Source organism: Capricornis sumatraensis, chromosome 19 (genome assembly GCF_032405125.1).
Source record: "Capricornis sumatraensis isolate serow.1 chromosome 19, serow.2, whole genome shotgun sequence".
NCBI classification, from domain to species: domain Eukaryota; kingdom Metazoa; phylum Chordata; class Mammalia; order Artiodactyla; family Bovidae; genus Capricornis; species Capricornis sumatraensis.
This window is the reverse complement of record NC_091087.1, coordinates 23352582-23372997: the sequence shown is the minus strand read 5'-3', so window position 1 is coordinate 23372997 and position 20416 is coordinate 23352582. Positions and strand designations below refer to the sequence as shown.

Sequence of the window (20416 nt, the reverse complement as noted above, 5' to 3'; positions counted from 1 at the left end):
CTCTAGCCAGGGCACTTTTATTCTCTTAAAAAAAAAAAAATAGTAGTGACTTTCTAAAGCTGGTTTATTTTTATAGTAAGAGAACTCCTGGAACAGTAAACGGGAGGTAAGTGTATCAGGCTTAAAGGTGAAAGGGGTTATTTAAAAGTGTTATCAGAGCTAGCCAGTTGCAAACATACAGAGATTCAGAAAACTATAAAGTTTTCCCTTCCTAGCAGGGCTCAATTATTCATCAGACCACCCTGCTGCAGGGGGAGGATCCTTATAAACTTGGTGTCATAGAACTCTTGAGGTGTCCACACCTCTGGGCAATCTGCTATACAGATGAACAGTTTAAAGAGTGAACAATATGCCTCTGTCCTTCCTTATTCCCAGTGCATTAGGGTTTTGAAAGTTATCAGGATAAAAATAATTTGTTGTTCAGTCACTCAGTTGTGTCCCACTGTCTGTGAACACCAGGCTTCCGTTCTTCACTGTCTCCCAGAGATTACTCAGACTGAGGTCCACTGAGTTCGTGATGCCATCCAACCATTTCATCCTCTGTCACCCCCTTCTCCTCTGGCCCTCCATCTGCCCAGCATCAGGGTCTTTTCCAATGAGTCAGCTCTTTGCCTCAGGTGGCCAAACTATTGGAGTTTCAGCTTCAACATCAGTCCTTCCAATGAATATTCAGGGTTGATTTCCTTTAGGATGGACTGGTTTGATCTCCTTGCTCTCCAAAGAACTCTCAAGAATCTACTCAGGTACCACAGTTCAAAAGCATCAATTTATTCAGTGCTCAGCCTTCTTTATGGTCCAGCTCTCACATCCACACATGACTACTAGAAAAACCATAGCTTTAGATTTCCTGCCACTTTCCAAGTGCAAAGGTGAGTCTATTATCCTAAGAGTGGAAAAATTACTCATGGGAAATGACACAGCAAGTTAGTGGCGGGCTGGAATTGAACCTAAATCTTTGGAAGCTTGCAAACCATGATTTTGACCCGTTACTCTGACATTTCTTATCTCTCCTACCCAAGGAACACTAATCTTGATTGATCTTGTAAGAAATCATTAAATACTGGAAAGGGGGGCTTCATGGTCAAATTATCCGCCTGCAGCATCTGCCTTTGGGAGCTGCACAGTACGTTGTAGCGCATTGAAGGCACAGAGAAAGTCAGCAGCAGTGATGCTTGCTTTTCTTGTTTAACTCAGATTCCCAAATTAATCTGACTGCAGAACCCTATTTCACAGCATTCTATTGCCAGGGACACATCTTGGACAGCAACGCACACCAAGTTCAGCCTTGGTGAGCAGAGCCGGAAAACCCCATGCAGTTAAAAACGAAATGATATTTTCCCTTATGGAGAAAGATAAAATGGACAGAGATGTATAATATATTAGATGAAAATGTATACTATAGTATCCTAAATACTTTCAGTATACATTTCATTATTATATTTTTTCTTATTATTTGCTCACTCACCATTAAATTTTTTAAAATCATATGTTTGAAACAGCTTTTTAAACCAAGGAACACTGTCATGATTTTACACTGAATGTGCTGACTGTAGACATGGCAAAGCAGGAGCACAAAAGAAAAAGGAAAGCTGGATGGAAACACACCCTGAGCCTGGGACGGGGAGGGGGCGCCAAGAAGTCTCTTAATCTTCCCTGGGGGTTTGCTTCACCCATGTGGAGGGAAGCCCCCATTAGCTCTCAATGAACAATGGCAGGAGTAGGAGGGAAGTCTTGCTCTGGGGTCTTCATTTTTGTCCACAGAGGACCATGTAAGAGCAACAGAGAGCCAAGGAAGGACGCGCCCAGTGGGAAGGAGTCATTAGCCCCATCACGGAGGGAGCCAGTGTTATCCCAGTTCCCTTTTCTCCTGACATGACATTCTCACTTTTTTGCAAAGAAAGAAAGTGAAAACATTAGTAGCTCAGTCGTGTCTGATTCTCTGTGACCCCATGGACTGTAGCCCCATCAGGCTTCTCTGTCCATGGGGATTCTCCAGGCAAGAACATTGGAGTGGGTTGTCATTCCCTTCTGCAGGGGATCTTCCTGACCCAATGATCAAACCTGGGTCTCCTGCATTGCAGGCAGATTCTTTACCATCTGAGCCACAGGGAAGCTCCAACTTTGTTGCAATGGGGAAGCAAAGAGCCCAGCAGTGACACTGACCTCTCACCAGGAAGGGGCTAGTCATGGTTCTGAGTCAGCACCAAGGTGTGACCTCTGCAAAACCAGAGGTGTCTATTTTTTTTTTAATTATTTTTACTGGAGTATAGTTGCTTTACAATGTCGTGTTAGTTTCTACTGTATAGTCACTACTCCAAAAGACGCACATCCCAGTGTTCATTGCAGATTTATTCATAATAGCCAGGAAATGGAAGCAACCCAAATGTCCACCAACAGGGGGATGGATAAAGAAGATGAGGTACATATGTACAATGAAATATTACCCCACCATAAAAAGGAATGAAATTGGGTCATTTGTAGAGACATGAATAGACCTGGACACTGTCATACAGAGTGAAGTAAGTCAGAAGGAAAAAAAACCTAGGTGTCTATTTCCACAAAGTTTTCCTTCCATCTTTCAGACCCCACCCCTTGTGGACCTAGACATGGTTCACACTTCTCTGCCTAAATTGTCTTAGTCATCACTTCTTTTCCTGTAACAGTTCCTAGGCTCTTCATCTTTTCCAACTACAGACCTCTAGACACTCTATTCCATAATCTATACAAAACTCATCAAGCCAGACTTCTCACTAAAAACTGAATTATGATTTTACTCCCATCCTAGTCATCTTTTTTTTTATGGAGAACTGGGTCATGGTCATATTATATCAGCAATATTTATTTTGGGTCAAACAGTCCTAGTTTTCAATCCTAACTATACTTCAAGATAACTGTGTGACTGTGAGGAAGTTTCTTAACCTCTAAGAAGCTAAGTCTCTTGCGTCAAAAAGGAATATACCATATGGATGTTCCAGGGTTGCTTATAGTCTAGGGATTTGACAAATGAAAAAGAGTAATAATATGCTAACTGCTTAGAGCAGTGTCCTGCATAAAGGTTTGATTTTAGTGAAAGTCACCTCCCTTCTTACCATCACACTGGAAAGGATCAAACTCAGCCCATGTGAGGGGTCACTGTTACAGACTGATGGTAGGTGGGAAGAGTTTAGTTCCAGATGGTGAGAAGTAGCTATTCTCATTAGTAAGTGTATGAGTGGGGAATGCTCTACATATATGTGCCCCATGCAAAAAAACCCTGTCTTCTTCCCAAATGAGATCTCACAGACAAGAATAAAGAGTCTTGCAATTTGATACAGATAAACCAGCTAAAGGGCTTCCCAGGTGGATCAGTGGTAAAGAATCCACTTTCCAATCCAGGAGATGTGGGTTCAGTCCCAGGGTCAAGAAGATCCCCTGGAATAGAAAATGGCAACCCACCCTAGTATTCTTACCTAGAAAATTACATGGACAGAGGAGCCTGGCTGGCTACATTCCACAGTTACAAAGAATCAGATACCACTCAGTGGCTAGAAAATGTCTTTGACCTTTCTGAGCATCAGTTTCTTCACCTATAAAATTTTGCTTTGGAGAAATTTCTATTTAGTTCTTCCACCTATTTCTTTTTTTCCAATAATAAGTACTATAGTACTATATGATCCAGGATTGGTTGAATGTATGGATAAGAAGGAATTATGCATACAGAGGAACTCAGTATAGGGAGGAAACTGTATGTATTTAGTTGCTGCTGCTAAGTCACTTCAGTCATGTCCACTCTGTGCGACCCCATAGACAGTAGCCCACCAGGCTCCCCCATCCCTGGGATTCTCCAGGCAAGAACACTGGAGTAGGTTGCCATTTCCTTCTCCAATGCATGAAAGTGAAAAGTGAAAGTGAAGTCTCTCAGTCGTGTCCGACTCTTTGCGACCCTGTGAACTGCAGCCCACCAGGCTCCTCCGTCCATGGGATTTTCCAGGCAAGATTACTGGAGTGGGGTGCCATTGCCTTCTCCGATATATATTTAGAGAGGCAACTATAAGTTATACGTGGATTTGCACCTGCATGGAGATTCAGTGACCCCTAATCCCAACACTGTTCAAGGATCAACTGTGAACTATCATTTTTCTATGTTAAGATGAGGAAACTGACACAGATTCATCCCCCTGACTTGCCTAAGGTACCTATCTAGTATTTGGCAAATCCTGGAATCCAAATGTTAGTCATTCGGTTGTGATCAGCTCTTTGCGACACCATGGACTGGAGTCAGCCAGGCTTCTGTGTCAGTGGAATTCACCGGGTAAGAATAACGAAGCGGGTAGCCATTCCCTTTTCTGGGGCATTTTCCCAGCCCGGGGATGGAAACCGTGTCTCCTGCACTGCAGGCAGATTCATTACCACCTGAGGCACCAGGCCGCCTATTTGAGGCAGTCTAGCCTCAGAGCATTTCCACTAAGGGCTCCATTCTATTCTCTCAAAATTCAGAAAAATGAACTCCTGGCTGATACCCTGTATTTGAGAACACGATTTTTGAAAGAGTACCATATATCATAATCTTTATAATATTTGGCATCAATCATGATTTTTCAGTGCCAGGAACTGAAAACAAATCAGTCTGACTTAGGAATACATAGAAGAAATATTGAGAAGCTCACAGCATGAACAGGAATGCTAGAGAACCGGGATCAGAAAAGAGGTATTGAGAGCAGCGCCTACACAGATAAGACACCTGAAAATCACGTCATATGATTGTATCAAGCCAGTTTCTTACTGAGAACACCTATGTTGTTGCTCAGTTGCTAAGTTGTGTCCAACTGTTTGCAACAACTATACACCCGGATAAACTCACACACACACACACACACACACACACACACACACACACACACACCTATGCACATCATATATTTCAAGAAACTAGATTAAATGCATAGACTTTGGAATCCCACTGCCTGAATTCAAAACTTGACACCAGCTTTACAGGCTGCATGGTTTTAAACAAGCATATACTCTTGTTGTGCTTCAGTTGTTGCATCTGTAAAATGGGGGTTTTAATAAAATCCATCTCATAAGACTCTTGCACCAACCATCTTGTTAATCTTTACATGGTAATCATGCAAGCAGAGTGACTGCAAACCAATTCCTAGAGGAATGCCACTTGAATAAATATGGGAGGGAGAATGAGCTAGAAATAGGATGGTAATGGGCAAAGTCATTTTGCAAACCTAAAGTCAGTCTAGTTGGGGTGAGGGACTTTTTTTTATGTGACATTGATAACATCCTCCTCTATCTCTTTGCTTTTCAGTTTTTCCTCACTCAGTTCCAAAGGCTAAGCTAATGTGCTGCACGCATTTCTAAGCCTTCTACTCTCAAAGATTCTCAGGTCCCAGATTTCTAAACCTGCTGCCTTACCCACAGGCATGCATGCATGCTAAGCTGCTGCAGTTGTGTCCAACTCTTTGTGACCCTATGGACTGTAGCTTGCCAGGCTCCTCTGTCCTTGGAATTCTCCTTGCAAGAGTACTGGAGGGGGTTGCCATTTTCTTCTCTAGAGGACCCTTCTGACCCAGGGATCAAATTCTCGTCTCCTCTGAGTCATTGGGGAGCCCCGCCTTACCCACAAGCAACCTTTATTTCAAAAGCATCCAGAAAACCTCTGGCTCCTCTAGGCTTCCTCCGGCCCAGTGACTTACCCTGCAGCCCCAACGTCAGTCTGGTCAGGGGAGAGAGACATTTTTTATGTGACATTGATAATGTCCTCCTCTATCTCTTTGCTTCTTGCTTGTTTCAAGTTTCATCTGCCCTCATGAGAGAAGGGAGAAAGAAAACCAATACGATTTCCTTCCTGTGAGTGCTGCAGGATCTGATAGAACCCCAGAAGAGCAAAGCTGGAGTCTTCACTGCTTGGTACATCATCACCTGAGCCGTCAGCCCAAATCTCGCTGCAGAATATTCATTGCTGGTGAGAACGTAAGAGGCAGAAAGATCGCAGCATGATTTGGGAATGCGTGGTGGCATTCGATCCTCTCAGCCGTGGGAGGGAAATCTCCAGCCTTAGGTTCTGAGAAAGCTGACTGCGAAGGTCAGAAAGAGAGAATCAGACACCGCCTCCACACCCTCACCCATGAAACAATTCCTTGGGCATGTGAAATCTTCTTTCTAGGTCAGCGAACTGTAGAAAAGAAAAACCCAACTGAACCCAGGCCAAATCCAAAGATGTTTGCTTTGGCAAGGAATTAGTAATTATGCATCCTTAAATTCACATTGTCTTTACCACTTGTTAAACCCACTCTCATGTGTTCTTATTTAATCTGACTATTATTGCCACATAAAATCAAGTGACAAATTTTATGTCCAGAAACATCGGGGAATGTGGTTAAGGCTACCAAATTAGCAAGTGGTAGCTTGTGAGCTACTCTAGTGGCTAGCCAAGACAGAGAACCCAAGTCTCAAAGAATTGCCAGAACTTGGTTATGGGCCTCTAAGACTCTGTCAGGTGTAACTTAGAAAAAATATTAGTCGATTATAAACTAAGAACTATACAGTTTCACTGCATTTATTTATCTGATCATGCTTGCTAACTTACTTCATTAGTCTTCAACTCTTTGTGACCCCATGGACTATAGCCCACCAGGCTCTTCTGTCCAAGGAATTTTCCAGGCAAGAATACAGGAGCATGTTGCCATTTCCTACTGCAGGGGTTCTTCCTGACCTAGGGATCGAACCTGTATCTCCTGCATTTCTTAATTGGCAGGTAGGTTTTTTACCACTATTAACTGGGCTCCTGAATTTTGCTAAGTGATGTGCTAAGTTTCGTGGATACATCACAGAACAAAATACATAAACCTGTTGCTTCCCTGGAACTTATTCTATGACTTCATCAGTTAATTTCTTAATTCAAACTAAATCTGAGTGTGTGTTAGAAGCCTCTGAAAAATGGGTGGAATCTGTCCACATTGATCTTAATTTTGAAATGGGGAACCCAAAGCCTACAGTAAATCAAGGGAGTATAGAGGTCTATACACTTTCCTGGTGGCTTCCCTGGGAGCTCAGATGGTAAAGTGTCTGCCTGCAATGCGGGAGACCTGGCTTCTATTCCTGGAGCAGGAAGATCCCCTGGAGAAGGAAATGGCAATCCACTCCAGCACTCTTGCCTGGAAAATCCCATGGACAGAGGAGCCTGGTAGACTACAGTCCATGAGGTCACAGAGTCTGACAGGACTGAGCGACTTCACTTTCACTTTCACTTTCAGAGGTCTATCCAGTGGAAAACCCCAGGTGCAAAATTCAAGGAGGGACTGGTGGTTAAAAAAAAAACCCAACAACTCAGTAATTAAGATAAATTATATTTCAATGCAGTGCTTTTAAAAATCAAAATTAATGCAAAAATCCATTATGACTACAGTGTCAAAGTTATAAATAAAGTCAAGGTTTTTGCCTTTAGCTTCCTTAGCCTTGACAGGACTCTGAAAACCAGAATCAAGCTCCTTCCTCATGAAAAATAAACTATTTTATTATAAAATAAGTTATTTTTATATATGTTTTTTAATTTCAGTTGTTCTTGGTTCTGAAGATCTTTTCTTATAGTTTAGTCTGGAAAGACAATAAATCTGAAGAAAGCTAGCTTTCGTTATGATAAAAAATAAAAATAAGGTCTTGGGATGTACCATCCCCATGCTTTTCTCGTATCCAATAAAGACCCTTCTCCTAATGGAGAATCTATTTTCAGGGCCTTAACACATGGAGAATAAACTGGAATTCAAAACATTTAAAAAAATGACCTCATCTTCCCAAGGTACGTTATGCAGAGCAGCACAGTATTTGCAAGCCCATGTGTTACTGCGGGACACCTCAGCTGACAGTTCTGAATTGGCAAGTTCAGTTAGCCTCAAGGCCATGAGAACCTTCAAGTCTTAATCTCAGTGTCCCCGCTGTGATGCGGAAGGTCCCCGAGTATGGCAGGCTGTCTCCCCCTTCACCATGTTTTCATTTGGTAAATATTTGAACAGTGCAATCACACTCCCTCTCAGGCCACTGTATCATCAATGTTGTGCCTTTTGAATTGGTGTCCTTATCATTAACATCCCCAACATTCCAAACCCCGCCTGATTCTTGCTCTTCCTTCTCTTTGACTCAACAGAGTCTAGAAGGGGGGAGAACATGGTCTACATTTTCATATCCTTTTCTCCAAAACTGTGCCAAAGCATAGAAAGTAAAAAGTGCCCATGGGCATCCAATCAATGAGAAAAATGACATTCCCACCAATCACTGTAGTTCTCTGTCACCAATGAACTGTCACTAAACATGGTGCATCTAAGGTCATAATACTATGCATTATCCAGCAACTCTGAATAACTACCATTGTGCCAGGGCTTCTGTGATGGCTCAGTGGTAAATATCTGCCTGCTGATGCAGGAGATACAGGTTTGATCCCTGGGTTGAGTGAGAAGATCCCCTGGAGAAGGAAATAGAAATCTACTCCAGTATTCTTGCCTGGAAATTCCCATGGACAGAGGAGCCTGGTGGGCTACAGTCCGTGGAGTCACAAAAGAGTCAGACATGACTTAGCAATTAAACAACAATACCCACTGTGCTTAGCTCTATACGTGTTCATCTTGCATGACCCTAAGTTAAAGTTTCATCACGCATTGGTTATAATTGTCCACTTGACACAGATGGAGGAAATGTGCTAACTTGCTCAAGGTCACACAACTCAAGTGACTAAAGCTGAGGTTTAGATCCAATATGCACTCTTCTCTAACTGTTCCGTGTTAGGAACCCAACTCTATAATACAGCCCAAATCAGCCCTGGCTTGGTTATGGCTGAAGCACAATGCATTTCCAGATCTTACATATAGTACTGAACAATGGTTCAGAAAACCAGATATCTAGTTTCAGCTACTACAAGTATTTGCTTATGGCCTTGACTCTCTCACATATTAATGGAGACACTGTTCTTCACTATGTCAAATAGAAGTTGATGAGCATGCCATATAACTCAGTACATCGTTTATGGATCCAAGAAGTCAGTGTATATTTAAATGTCTTAAAACTTACAAGTCACAGCGTACTCTTAAGCTAATACAATTATATTCCATTACAGCATTGCTGAATGATTTATTTTGCATACTCCTCTGCTCTTTGACTTCAATAGTGAAGGTTAAACAAAATACCATCAAATGGTTTTTCAGTTTATGCTTTATGCCAGACGCTGAGCTAGATGTAGGGGCCCCAGTGATGAGTAAGACATCAGGCCCTTTCAGAGTTCTCAGGCTAGAGGATGGTTCCTAAAACCACAGTTCGACTTAGAAGGGTTTTTGTGAAATTTTCAAGTATATATGTGTGTGCCTTGGTTTTTAGGATTGTTTCATCCATGAATGCATGTGGTGCTCACTAGCCCTGTCTCTGCCACTCCATGAACTATAGCCCGCCAGGCTTCTCTGTCCATGGGATTCTCCAGGCAAGAATACTGGAGTGGGTTGCCGTTTCCTCCTCCAGGAGATCGTCCTGACTCCTGCCTCTCTTGTTTGGCAGTCTCTTCTTTACCACTGCACCACCTGGGAAGCCCATACCTCTCGCTGACATCAGACCCCAGTTCAACAGGCCACCTTGGTCTTTGACTTAGTGGTGCACATATACTCTATACCCTGGCAGAAAAGGCAAAATTCACTGTACAGTAAGACATTTCTGAAACAGTGTATCAGTGTATCAGAGGAGAAAGGATCCCACCGAAAAACTGTCCCAGCTGCTCACACAGGCACCTGAGCAGATACAAGCATATGAAGATGATGCACACCAAGGCTTACCTAGAGACTCACCCAGGCCTCTGTTTGTTTTTTAAATTTTTAATGTGGACCATATTTTCAAAGTCTTTACTGAATTTGTTAAAATATCACTCTTTTTAATGTTTTGGTTTCTTTGTCTGCAAAGCATGTGGGAGCTTAGCTCCCTGACCAGAGATCAAGCCCAATCTCCTGTATTGGAAGGGGACGTCTTAACCACTGGACCACCAGGGAAGCCCCAGCCTTTGTCTCTTAATAGAGGACTGGAAAAAGAGGCAGCCATTACTCTCAGGCTGGACCTAGCATTGTTTGATGCCCTCATGCCTTTTGACCTTTTCCCAGCCTGTTTCCTCTCCTAACCTAACCTCCCAACAATTACTTAATTATCCTTGAAGCACCTCTTTCTCTAAGAAACCTTCTCTGACCAATCACAAGGCTCTACACCACCCTGGAAGAGTCACTTGATCTTTTGTGTGTTTCCAAAACAGCTAAAAGGTGTTTCTGGGCTCCTCTCTGTTCCTGTGAGCTCCTTGAATGAAATTATTAATTTTGTCCCCTTATATATGAAAAGTGAAAGTGCCAGTGGCTTATTTGTGTCTGACTCTTTGTGATTCCATGGACTGTAGCCCCCCAGGCTCCTCTGTCCATGGAATTTTCCAAGCAAGAATACTGGAGTGGGTTGCCATTCCCTTCTCCAAGGGATCTTCCCAACCCAGGGGTCGGATCAGGGTCTCCAGCAATGCAAGCAGATTCTTCACCGTCTGAGCCCCAGGGAAGCCCTTAATCTATGTATAGTGGCAACATAAAAGAAATAATCACCACTCTGCATTCATTCATTTATTCAACGTACAGTTAACTTTCAGCTCTATTGACAATCTTTCAAGGATATTATCTCTGCTGCAGCACTCTCAAATATTGCCTGTTTTTTTCTCTCTCTCATATCTCATATATCACTGATCATAAATATCCTCCTTGCTCCTCGTTTTTACCCGCAGGTCACTGTTTCCTCTTCTTCTGTAAACTCCACCCCACCTCCAGCTCCTTTGATGTCTGTGCCGAAAGACTATACTTTTGCTACTGATCATCATTCCCATGGAGTCACCTGCATGCTTCAGATCACTTGTCTTCATTCCTTGAATATTTTAGCACTAAACTGACCCAAATTTTTCTGTAATTCTTGAAGACGTCAACATCCAAGCAGATGACCCCTCCGAAATTCTAGCCGCTTTATTTCTTGGTCTCTTTGCAACTCCAATGGCTTTTTCTTTCATCTCATCTACTTATTCCCAAAGGTCATGCCCCAGAAATCTTTTTAAGTTTTTTGTTTGTTTGTTTTTTAAAATTTTATAATGTGTTATAATTCAAACAGCAATGTGAATCAGCCATAATTATACCTATAGCCTCCTCTTGAGCCCTCTTGAGCCCTCTTGAGTCTCCCTCCCTTCCTCCCATCCCATCACAGAGGGCCAGACTGGGCTTCTTGTGTTATTCAGCAACTTCTCCATAACTGTCTGTTTTACACACAACAGTGTATATATGTTGATGCTACTTTCTCCATTCATCCCACTCACTCCTTCCCTCACTGTGTCAACAAGTCCATTCTTTTCAGTCGCATTTCCATTCCTTCCATGCAAATAGGTTCATCAGCACCTTTTTTCTATATTCCATACATGTGTGTTAATACAGGATATTTGTCTTTCTCTTTCTGACTTGCTTCACTCTGTATAACAGACTCTAGGTTCATCCATCTCACTAGAAGTGACTCAACTTCATTTTTTTTATGGCTAAAGTGTTAATCACTCAGTCATGTCTGACTCTTCGTGACTCCATGGACTTTAGCCACCAGGCTCCTCTGTCCATGGAATTCTTCAGGCAAGAATAATGGAGTGGGTTGCCACTTCCTTCTCCTTTTATGGCTAAGATACCACTGTATGTATGTAGCACATTTTCTTTATACATTCATCTGTCGAAGGACTTTTTTATTTAATCACCTCACCCCTTCTTTAATTTCATTTTCAAGCATCTTTTATCTTTCTAGAAACTGTTATCTCGAACCTGACTCTTGGACTTCTCAACTGTGCCGAGACCTGCATTCATGGGCCCTGCTGTCTTTTCAGGCCCCATGGCTCCTTAGCATCCCCACTTCCCTTCTCACTGGCTTATTCTCCATGGTTTATCATTAATCACTCCTGATATTCACTCTTAACCACTTTGCTGTCTTTACCGCCATCATTCTTGTCTGGCAAAACCCATGGTTACAGACAAATATTGCCCATGGCAGGTTTGATCAAAGCAAGGATACACAGCTGAGGAACCAGCCCCATGTTTATATTCATGGGCATATATTGCAAATTGGACTTTGAGCAGGAAAGTAAACTCTTCTCATAGGAAATCCTACAGGTTCCGTGGCAAAGAACATGCATAGTCAACCCTTTGTAGAACAGTGAGAGAATAAATACTTGGAAGCATTAATACAATCTTCAGTGTTAGCAATAAAAATAAGCAAGTTCATTTAATATCTATTTCAAAGACAAAGAGCAGAAAGGAAACATAAAAGAGGAGAAGATATAAAAAAAGTGATTCTCAGGTTTTGAATATGATAATTGTGTAAATATTAGTGTTAGTTATCCCCCTTTAAAAAATTAAGGAGGAATAAGTACAGTGTTGCAAAATGGACAAAAAGCTCTTTATCACCTTTGGTTAGGCTAAATGAAAACGAAAGTGTTAGTCGCTCAGTCATGTCCAACTCTTTGTGACTGTTGCCTGCCAGGTTCCTCTGTCCCCGGAATTCTTCTGGCAAGAATACTGTAGTAGGTTGCCGTTCCTTTCTCCAGGGGATCTTCCTGACCCAGGGCTCAAACTCAAGTCTCCTGCATTGCAGGCAGATTCTTTACCATATGAGCCACCTGGGTCATCCAAGGGAAGCTATCACAGAGGTGGCTAGCCATGTAAGTATGGGGCTCTGGGGAGAAGTCAGGGCTAGAGATAGTAATTTGAACATTATCTATACATATTTGTTATTTGAACATAATAGGGTCCATTGAGGATAGAATATAAACATGCAAGAGCTGAGGGCCAAGAATTAAGCTATAAGGCAACTGGATGAGAAAGTCAAGACATCAACAATTTCAGAATTGGTGAGTAGACACACTGGGGAGGGGCGTCATGGAAACCAAGAGGACGCTAGTGTGTGCCAGACACTTGACATATACTTTCCATCCTCACACTTTGCTGGACAGGTATTAGTATTTCCATTCAACGAGTGAATATATATCAAAAATTAGAAAGACTGATGACCACATCTAAGTTCACACAAGTACTATATTTTAAGATTGGTGATCAAGCTGAAGTCCAGTAACTTCAAAATTCCTGTGTCCCTATACTACGAAGCTACAGTCTTCAAGTAGTGGCACAAAAATAGAAATATAGACCAATGGAACAGATAGAAAGCCCAGAAATAAACCCAGGCACCTATGGGTACCTTATTTTTGACAAAGGAGGCAAGAATAAATGAGGCAAAGAAAGCATCTTCAATAAATGGTGCTGGGAAAACTGGACAGCTACATGTAAAAGAATGACATTAGAACACTTCCTAACACCATACACAAAGATAAACTCAAAATGGATTAAAGACCTTAATGTAAGACTGAAGACTATGAAACCCGTAGTGGGAAACATAGGCAGAACACCCTAAGACCCAAACCATAGCAGGACCCTCTATGACCCACCTACTACGCTTAGTTGTTCACTACTGTCTGACTCTTTCTGACCCCATGGACTCCTCCATCCATGGGGATTCTCCAGGCAAGGACCCTGGAATTGATTGCCATGCTCTCCTCCAGGGGATCTTCCCAACCCAGGGATCAAACCCAAGTATCCCACAGTGAAGGCAGAATCCTTACTGTCTGAGCCACCAGGGAAGCGTGACCCACCTGCTAGAGTCGTGCAATAAAAACAAAAATAAACAAGGAGGACCTAATTACACTTAGAAGTCTTTACACAGCAGAGGAAACTGTAAACAAGATGAAAAGACAACCTTCAGAATGGGAGAAAATAATAGCAAATAGTGGCTTATTCGTGTCTGACTCTTTGTGATTCCATGGACTGTAGCCCACCAGGCTCCTCTGGCCATGGGATTCTCCAGGCAAGAATACTGGAGTGGGTTGCCATTTCCTCCTCCAGGGGATCTTCCTGAGCCAGGGATTGAACCAATGTCTCTTGTGCCTCCTGCATTGGCAGGTGGATTCTTAACCACTGAGCCACCAGGAAAGAGTGAATAAATGAATTCTAGTTCATGGCAAAAAGGTTCAGGATTTACTCTAAAATTCATCAATCTCTATGGCATTGAAAAGAAGGAAAAGAAGACATTTGGCCCCCATCGTAAAGATGACTTGCATTTTCTTTTAAGATTGCTGCATTTTTCCCTATCCCATCTTCAGTATATATGCCCACTCAGGACTGTTATCAATTAACTTTTAACTTTAATTGATACATAAAGTGCTTGCAGGGTAGCAGAGAACTGGGACTGTATAGGTCTAAAAATAAGATTTGTTTTCTAGCTAACTGCTGCTGACTTCCCACACCACTGTTCTTTGCCATTTGATTAAGGACAAGCAAAGGTGGTTCCATACATAGGGCCTGACTTCTCCCTTACAGATCTGCAGTTCGACTGGCTGATCATTACTCCTCTTTGTCTAATACTTAGAGATTTCTTCTCATTATATTGATATTTGTGCCATTATTTACTAAACATTGACGTTAGGTTTCCCAGCCATTCATTCCCATTATTTTTTTTTTTTTTTCTCTTTGGAGAGAAAAGGGAAACTATCGGTAGAGAAAGGAAGTATTGGGGGATAGATTGTTTAATTCTTTAGGCAATTAGTCTAGAAGCCAAGATTAATAAGAGTACCAGATGCAAGGACTCTAGTTCTACCTATTCAGAAATGCTTAGATTTAACGGCGTCAGGGATAATGTTTTTTTGTTTTGTTTTGATGGGATCATCATGTTTCCACTGCTTTTCTCCCAGAGTTTCACTTTATTTATTTTCCTGTTTAAAAGACAGGCTTACAAAATACAATTTGCAAAGAAAAAATAAATTCCTCATTCCCTAGCCTCCCGCAGCCCCGTGGCTCCCTGTCCCTTGTTTAGCCATTAACATCACTGCCGATTTGTCAAGCTCTGTTTCCTTTCACAACTCTAACTAGCCAAGCGTTTTCTCATCTTTTTCCTCATCTGCCCTTGGTTCTGGGGTAGTTTGTTCTTCTGAGTGCCCTTTGTTAAGCTATACTGCTTGCCTGCCTTTGCGTGATGGCAGGGTGGTTTCTAGATGATTTTTTGCCCTTGTTGTTGTTATTTTTTGGTGGCACCATGTGGGGTCTTAGTTCCCTGACCAGGGATTGAATCCATGCCCCTCTACATTTAGAAGCACGGATTCTTAACCACTAGATTACCAGGGAAGTCCCTCTTGCTGAACTTTTATCAGCTGTATTTCAATAATAGCGTGTCTGGCTGTGTTGTTGACACACAGACAATCGAACTCTCCTTCTAGGGTTTTTGTCATGAGTGAGTTTCTTAATTCTCCCAATGTATGATGCTGTAATTTCTCAGGGTGAGGATGGGGATGTCATCCTGGAAAGAGGAATAAGATCCTCGAAGCACAGATTGATGACTGGAAGTTCAGACATGCTTCTCAAGGAGCCAAGACTCTGTTTTGCAAAGTGGCTGAGGTCACAATAGTTCTCTAAGGCAACTGGTGAGTTAATGGAATAGGAGGGTTGTGGGAAAAGCCTACAAAACAGGATGAGCACCTAAAACGGGGGGATACCCAAGGATACATGAGGATTGGCATTGAGGAACAACAGGCGGTCTTTATGTTTACAGTGACTATAACATCATGGCTCCTGGTCTTGCTGGAGTCCTTACTATTGAATCATATGGTTCCTTTTTGCTTACCCAACCGAATCCCTTTCCTTTTATAATGCATTCTTCCCTGGGGTTAGTGAGTGAAAGAGAAGAATTTTTCAGGTTCTCCATTGCCCATGTTAACCCATCACTTTGGCCTTGACACATTAACTTGCAGAAATGGAGATTATGAACTAGAAACTAGTCGCTTTAATTATGAGGTGCTCTCTCATTCCCATTTTCCTCTGTTCTTCTCACATTTCCTCTCAAATTCTCCATGCCCCACCCTCCTCTTCCTTTGTGATTTCTTTAACCTTGCCTTCTGAACCATTTTATCACCTCAGACATTTTCTCATCTTGCCTTAATACTAATAATTAATATGTGAGCACTTGCTCTACAAAAAGAAACTGCCTAAAGAATTCACATGGATTACTCCACAAAGTATTTTTTGAGGTAGGTTATATTGTTATCTCTGTCTTACAAGTCAATACAAAACAAATAAACAAAAAGCCCCCAGAAAAACTGAATGTAAACCAACTTACCCAAATTGACACATCTTCTAAATGGCGTAACTAGGATGCCAACCCAGGCCCTCTGATTCAGAGTCTGAGCTCTTAAGCCACCTAGTTCAACTGGATTCCTATTCTATTCATGAGGTCTTGATATTTTGTCTAAAGTTTAACACAGTGTAGCCAGAAATAAATTTGGTTCATGCATCTACCCCAAATATTAGCAATAATGGCCTTGGAATGATTGTGATGTGAGGTTCGATCCCTGGAGAAGGAATGGCTACCCACTCCAGTATTCTGGCCTGGAGAATTCCATGGACTGTATACTCCATGGGGTCACAAAGAGTTGAATATGACTGAGTGACTTCCACTTTCACTATGAATTCCTTGATCAAAGTCCTTGCATATTTCAAGGCTAGGAGTTCTTCCTACTCTTTTATCCGAGTGCTATACATTTTCTGGGGATATCCATGGATATTTGTATCTGCCACCTTTCCCATCCATTTGCCCTTTCCCAAGTCTTCTTAAATACAGTTTTGCATGATAAGTTGCTTCAGTTATGTCCAACTCTTTGTAACCCTATGGACTGTAGCCTGCCGGGCTCCTCTACCCATGAGATTCTCCAGGCAAGAATACTGGGGTGGGTTGTCATGCCCTCCTCCAGGGGATCTTCCTGACCCAGGGACAGAACCCACATCTTCTGCATTGGCAGGTGGGTTATTTACCACTAGTGTCACCTGGGAAGCTCAAATATAGTTTTACTGAGATACAGTTTAAATATTAAAAACTGCACAAGTTTCATGTGTACAATTTGAGTGCATATCCACACACTCATGACACCACCACCACAGTCACAGTAATAAACATATGCATCACCTCCAAAACTTTCACTGTGCCCCTTGTGTTTTTGTATTTTTGTTTGTATGACTCAATGGGCATGAGTCTGAGCACACTCCAGGAGACTGAAAAACAGGGAAGCCTTGGCATGCTGTACTTCACAGGGTCGCAAAGAGTCAGACAGGACTTAGTGACTGGACAGCAACAAGAGCACCTAACATGAGATCTAAGCTCTTAACACATAAGTGCCCAATATAATATTGCTAACTATAAGCCCTATGCCATAGAACAGATTTCAAGAAATTATTCATCCTGCATAACTGAAACTTTTCCAAGCCTTGATGAGCTGTTTATTAATTTTTAATCTTTGTCTAGTATCTTCCAAGCTACAGAAAATATAAACAGTGATTTTTCAATGATGTATTTAGCTCAACTATAAATCAGACTGGACAGAAAGTCACACAGAATAGAAGTGACATGAACTCTACCTAGTCCTGGAGGAGATTTTAGTCTACATGCCAGCAACCTAAGCCCCCTGCGGGACCCCACTACACTTGAGCAGCCTTTCAGGCTTCTCTTGCACAGCAATGCTTACTAGAAATTGGAATCAGGCTGTGTGCTTGGCAATCCTTAGAGTAACTCCAATTCAATCCTCCTGAGAAAGATTGGGACTGAAAATGCCAGGGAGGTTCCAGACATAGAGAGCTGATCCCCAAAAGACCTGTAGAGAGGAAACACCACCTTCTATCCCATTCATACCATCGAGGTATAGAATAGCTCTCATGGGCATGATGTTTATGGACATAGCCATTGGAGAAAATATTTTAAAAGAGTGTATTTCAGACGAATGTTAAATTGCTTTTATTATTTAAATAATTTTTTAAAATTATTTCTGGCTGCTCTGGATCATTATTACTGCACTTGGGCTTTCTCTAGTTTCAGCCACCGGAGGCTACTCTTCATTGTGGCACTAGGGCTTCTCATTGCAGTGGCGTCTTTTGTTGCAGAGCATAGGTTCTAGGCCTGTGGGCTTCCGTAGCTGTGGCTCGCAGGCTTAGTTGCCCACAGCATGTGGAATCTTCCCGGACCAGGGATTGAATCCATGCCCCCTGCATTGGCAGATGGATTCTTTACCACTGCACCACCAGGAAAGTCCCAAATTATTCTTAAATTATATGTTAAGTAGTAAAAGCCTCAGAGCACAGATGATTATTACTACCATCAAGCTAACAATCTAGGATGCAATAGAGAAAATAACTCATATCGTCCTATTTAAAGAACCACAAACTGCTTGTTGAAAACTTACCAAATGATCTTTTCCCTGTGCTTCGCTTTTCTTTTCCTTTCTGTTCTCTTAAATTCTTACCATCACTCCTTCTTACTGATTCAATCTTGCAAATAATACCACAGATTCATGAAGCCATTTTCTCTCCCCAAAGACATCTGAGAACACAACGAATACAGTTTTCATTCTTCATAATCAGCTTCACATCAACCAGGAATGATTCTGGTTGCTGAAGACCCAAAGAAGGATACAATGAGAACAAACTGTGAAGAAAATGGCATCAACTTGTTTGGGAGGTAGAAAACTGGGAATTTCCATTTCTCGGTATTAGATTATCCGGTCTAAGCACTTCTTCTAGGGGGAGACCTCAGATGGGATCTGTGAGGAATGCGAGCTGCAAAAAGTGGTTTATCAGATTTGTTTCCCTCGTGGCTTGTTTGTTGTATGTGCGATAAGGCTGATGACCATTATAGGCACAGTGAACAGTAACAATAACAGGGGCATAGGGCTCTGCCACTAATTCGCTGTGCAGGAGTTAGGTTATTTCCCCCATTTCTCTTGATTTTAGAGATTTGGCGAGAACTCCCTGTTCACTCCCTTCTGAACACTTGACTTTGCAGGCTTAAATCAGTCAAGCTGCCGGGTCAGGCCAATTTGCTACGTCTCCTTTCCTAGAAGCAAATTAAGTTTCCAATTCTGGACGAGCAGAAGCAGTGTGGGGAGTGCAGATGCGGGGCAGGACCTGGAGGCAAGGCCATAGGGAAGATCATTAAAGCACTTCACTTTCTTTGAGGGACGCTAAATTTCAATAATCCAAGTGTTAAGTGGTGAGCGCACAGCTTCAAACACTCAGCGTGCAGGCTGATTGCATGCCTGCTGGGAAGCCTCAGACAAGACATGGATGCTCCCTAAGAGGAAGGATGTTGAGGGGTCCCCATTCAAAGGTGCTCACTTACTTCTCTCCAGAGGATCCTTTCTGTCTTGGTAGACTGGGGAGGCAGGCAATTTTAAACCTCAGAAATGCCAGTCGGTAAGCATCCTTTTATACTTTTGTAAACAGTAGTGACTTTCAGGAGGTTTCCCTGGTGGTTCAGTGGTAACGAATCTGCCTATTAAAAGAGGTGGGTTTGATCCCTGAGTCGGGAAGATGCCCTGGAGAAGGAAATGGCAACCCATTTCAGTATTCTTCCCTGGGAAATCCCTTGGACAGAGGATCTTGATGGGCTACAGTCCATGGGGTCACAAAAAAGTCAGAACATGAGTCTTTAATGACAAGGTCATGACCTGTGTCCACAGTAAACTGAACTTTGTGAACTGAACCACGCCTACTCTGGGGGTTACCGTGGGCATTCAGAGTCTGCACACCATTTAAGAAAAACAAACTGAATCTTAGTAGTTTCAGTTTCTGACAGACCCTGCCAATCCCTACTGCTTCACACTGATCCAGACCCTCTGTGTTAATGCTCAAGCCCCTGGTTATCTAGACCCTCTGACGACTTTCATGAGGCGGGCTTTGCCCCAAACTCCCCAAAGCTTAAGTGACTTTCACTTTCCTTCTTCTAGTTGCGGGTTGGAATCTGTGCTGTGTTCCCATCTTGTCTCCAGCTTACACTGCTCCTCCCTCGGCCAGTCCACTGACATTTAACTACCCTCCAGGGCGTGATTCAAATATCACCTAAGGCTTGAACTCCTTCATCCCCGTCACCAGTGAAATGTGTCTTTACCTTCCGCTGAAACTCAGTGGCACAGGCATTTTATTTCTTGGGTCCCTTTCCATATTCTCATAATTACCATGCTGTCTGCATATGCTCCTCCCCTAGAATACATGTGCCTTTGAGGAGATCACAGCCCTGTTTATAACTCTCATGCCTTCTAATCAGTGTTCAATAGACATTTTATGACCAGAAAGAGTAAAAATGCAGCTATTGGTATAGGTTATTCTTCCTTCTGTTGCCCATGCCTCCCGCTTTTGTGTGTGTGTGTTTAAGGAGAGATGTGGCATACATACATTACATAATTTTCTCTAACAAGGGCATGCTGAACTGGGCAAATGTTAATTAATCAGTAAACTCTCCAGTAATCTGGGTCTACTTTATAGTGCTTTTGTGA

At 42.3% G+C, this 20416-nt stretch overlaps 1 protein-coding gene across 1 annotated transcript in view; it reads right to left on the bottom strand.

Annotated features, from left to right (window-relative positions):
- AGBL1 (AGBL carboxypeptidase 1) overlaps positions 1-20416 on the bottom strand; it is an 874683-nt gene that overhangs the window by 187181 nt on the left and 667086 nt on the right. The window contains exon 23 of the mRNA XM_068991508.1: positions 15571-15581. Within this exon, the coding sequence (XP_068847609.1) occupies positions 15571-15581 (11 nt within the window). The remainder of the gene's footprint in view (positions 1-15570; positions 15582-20416) is intronic.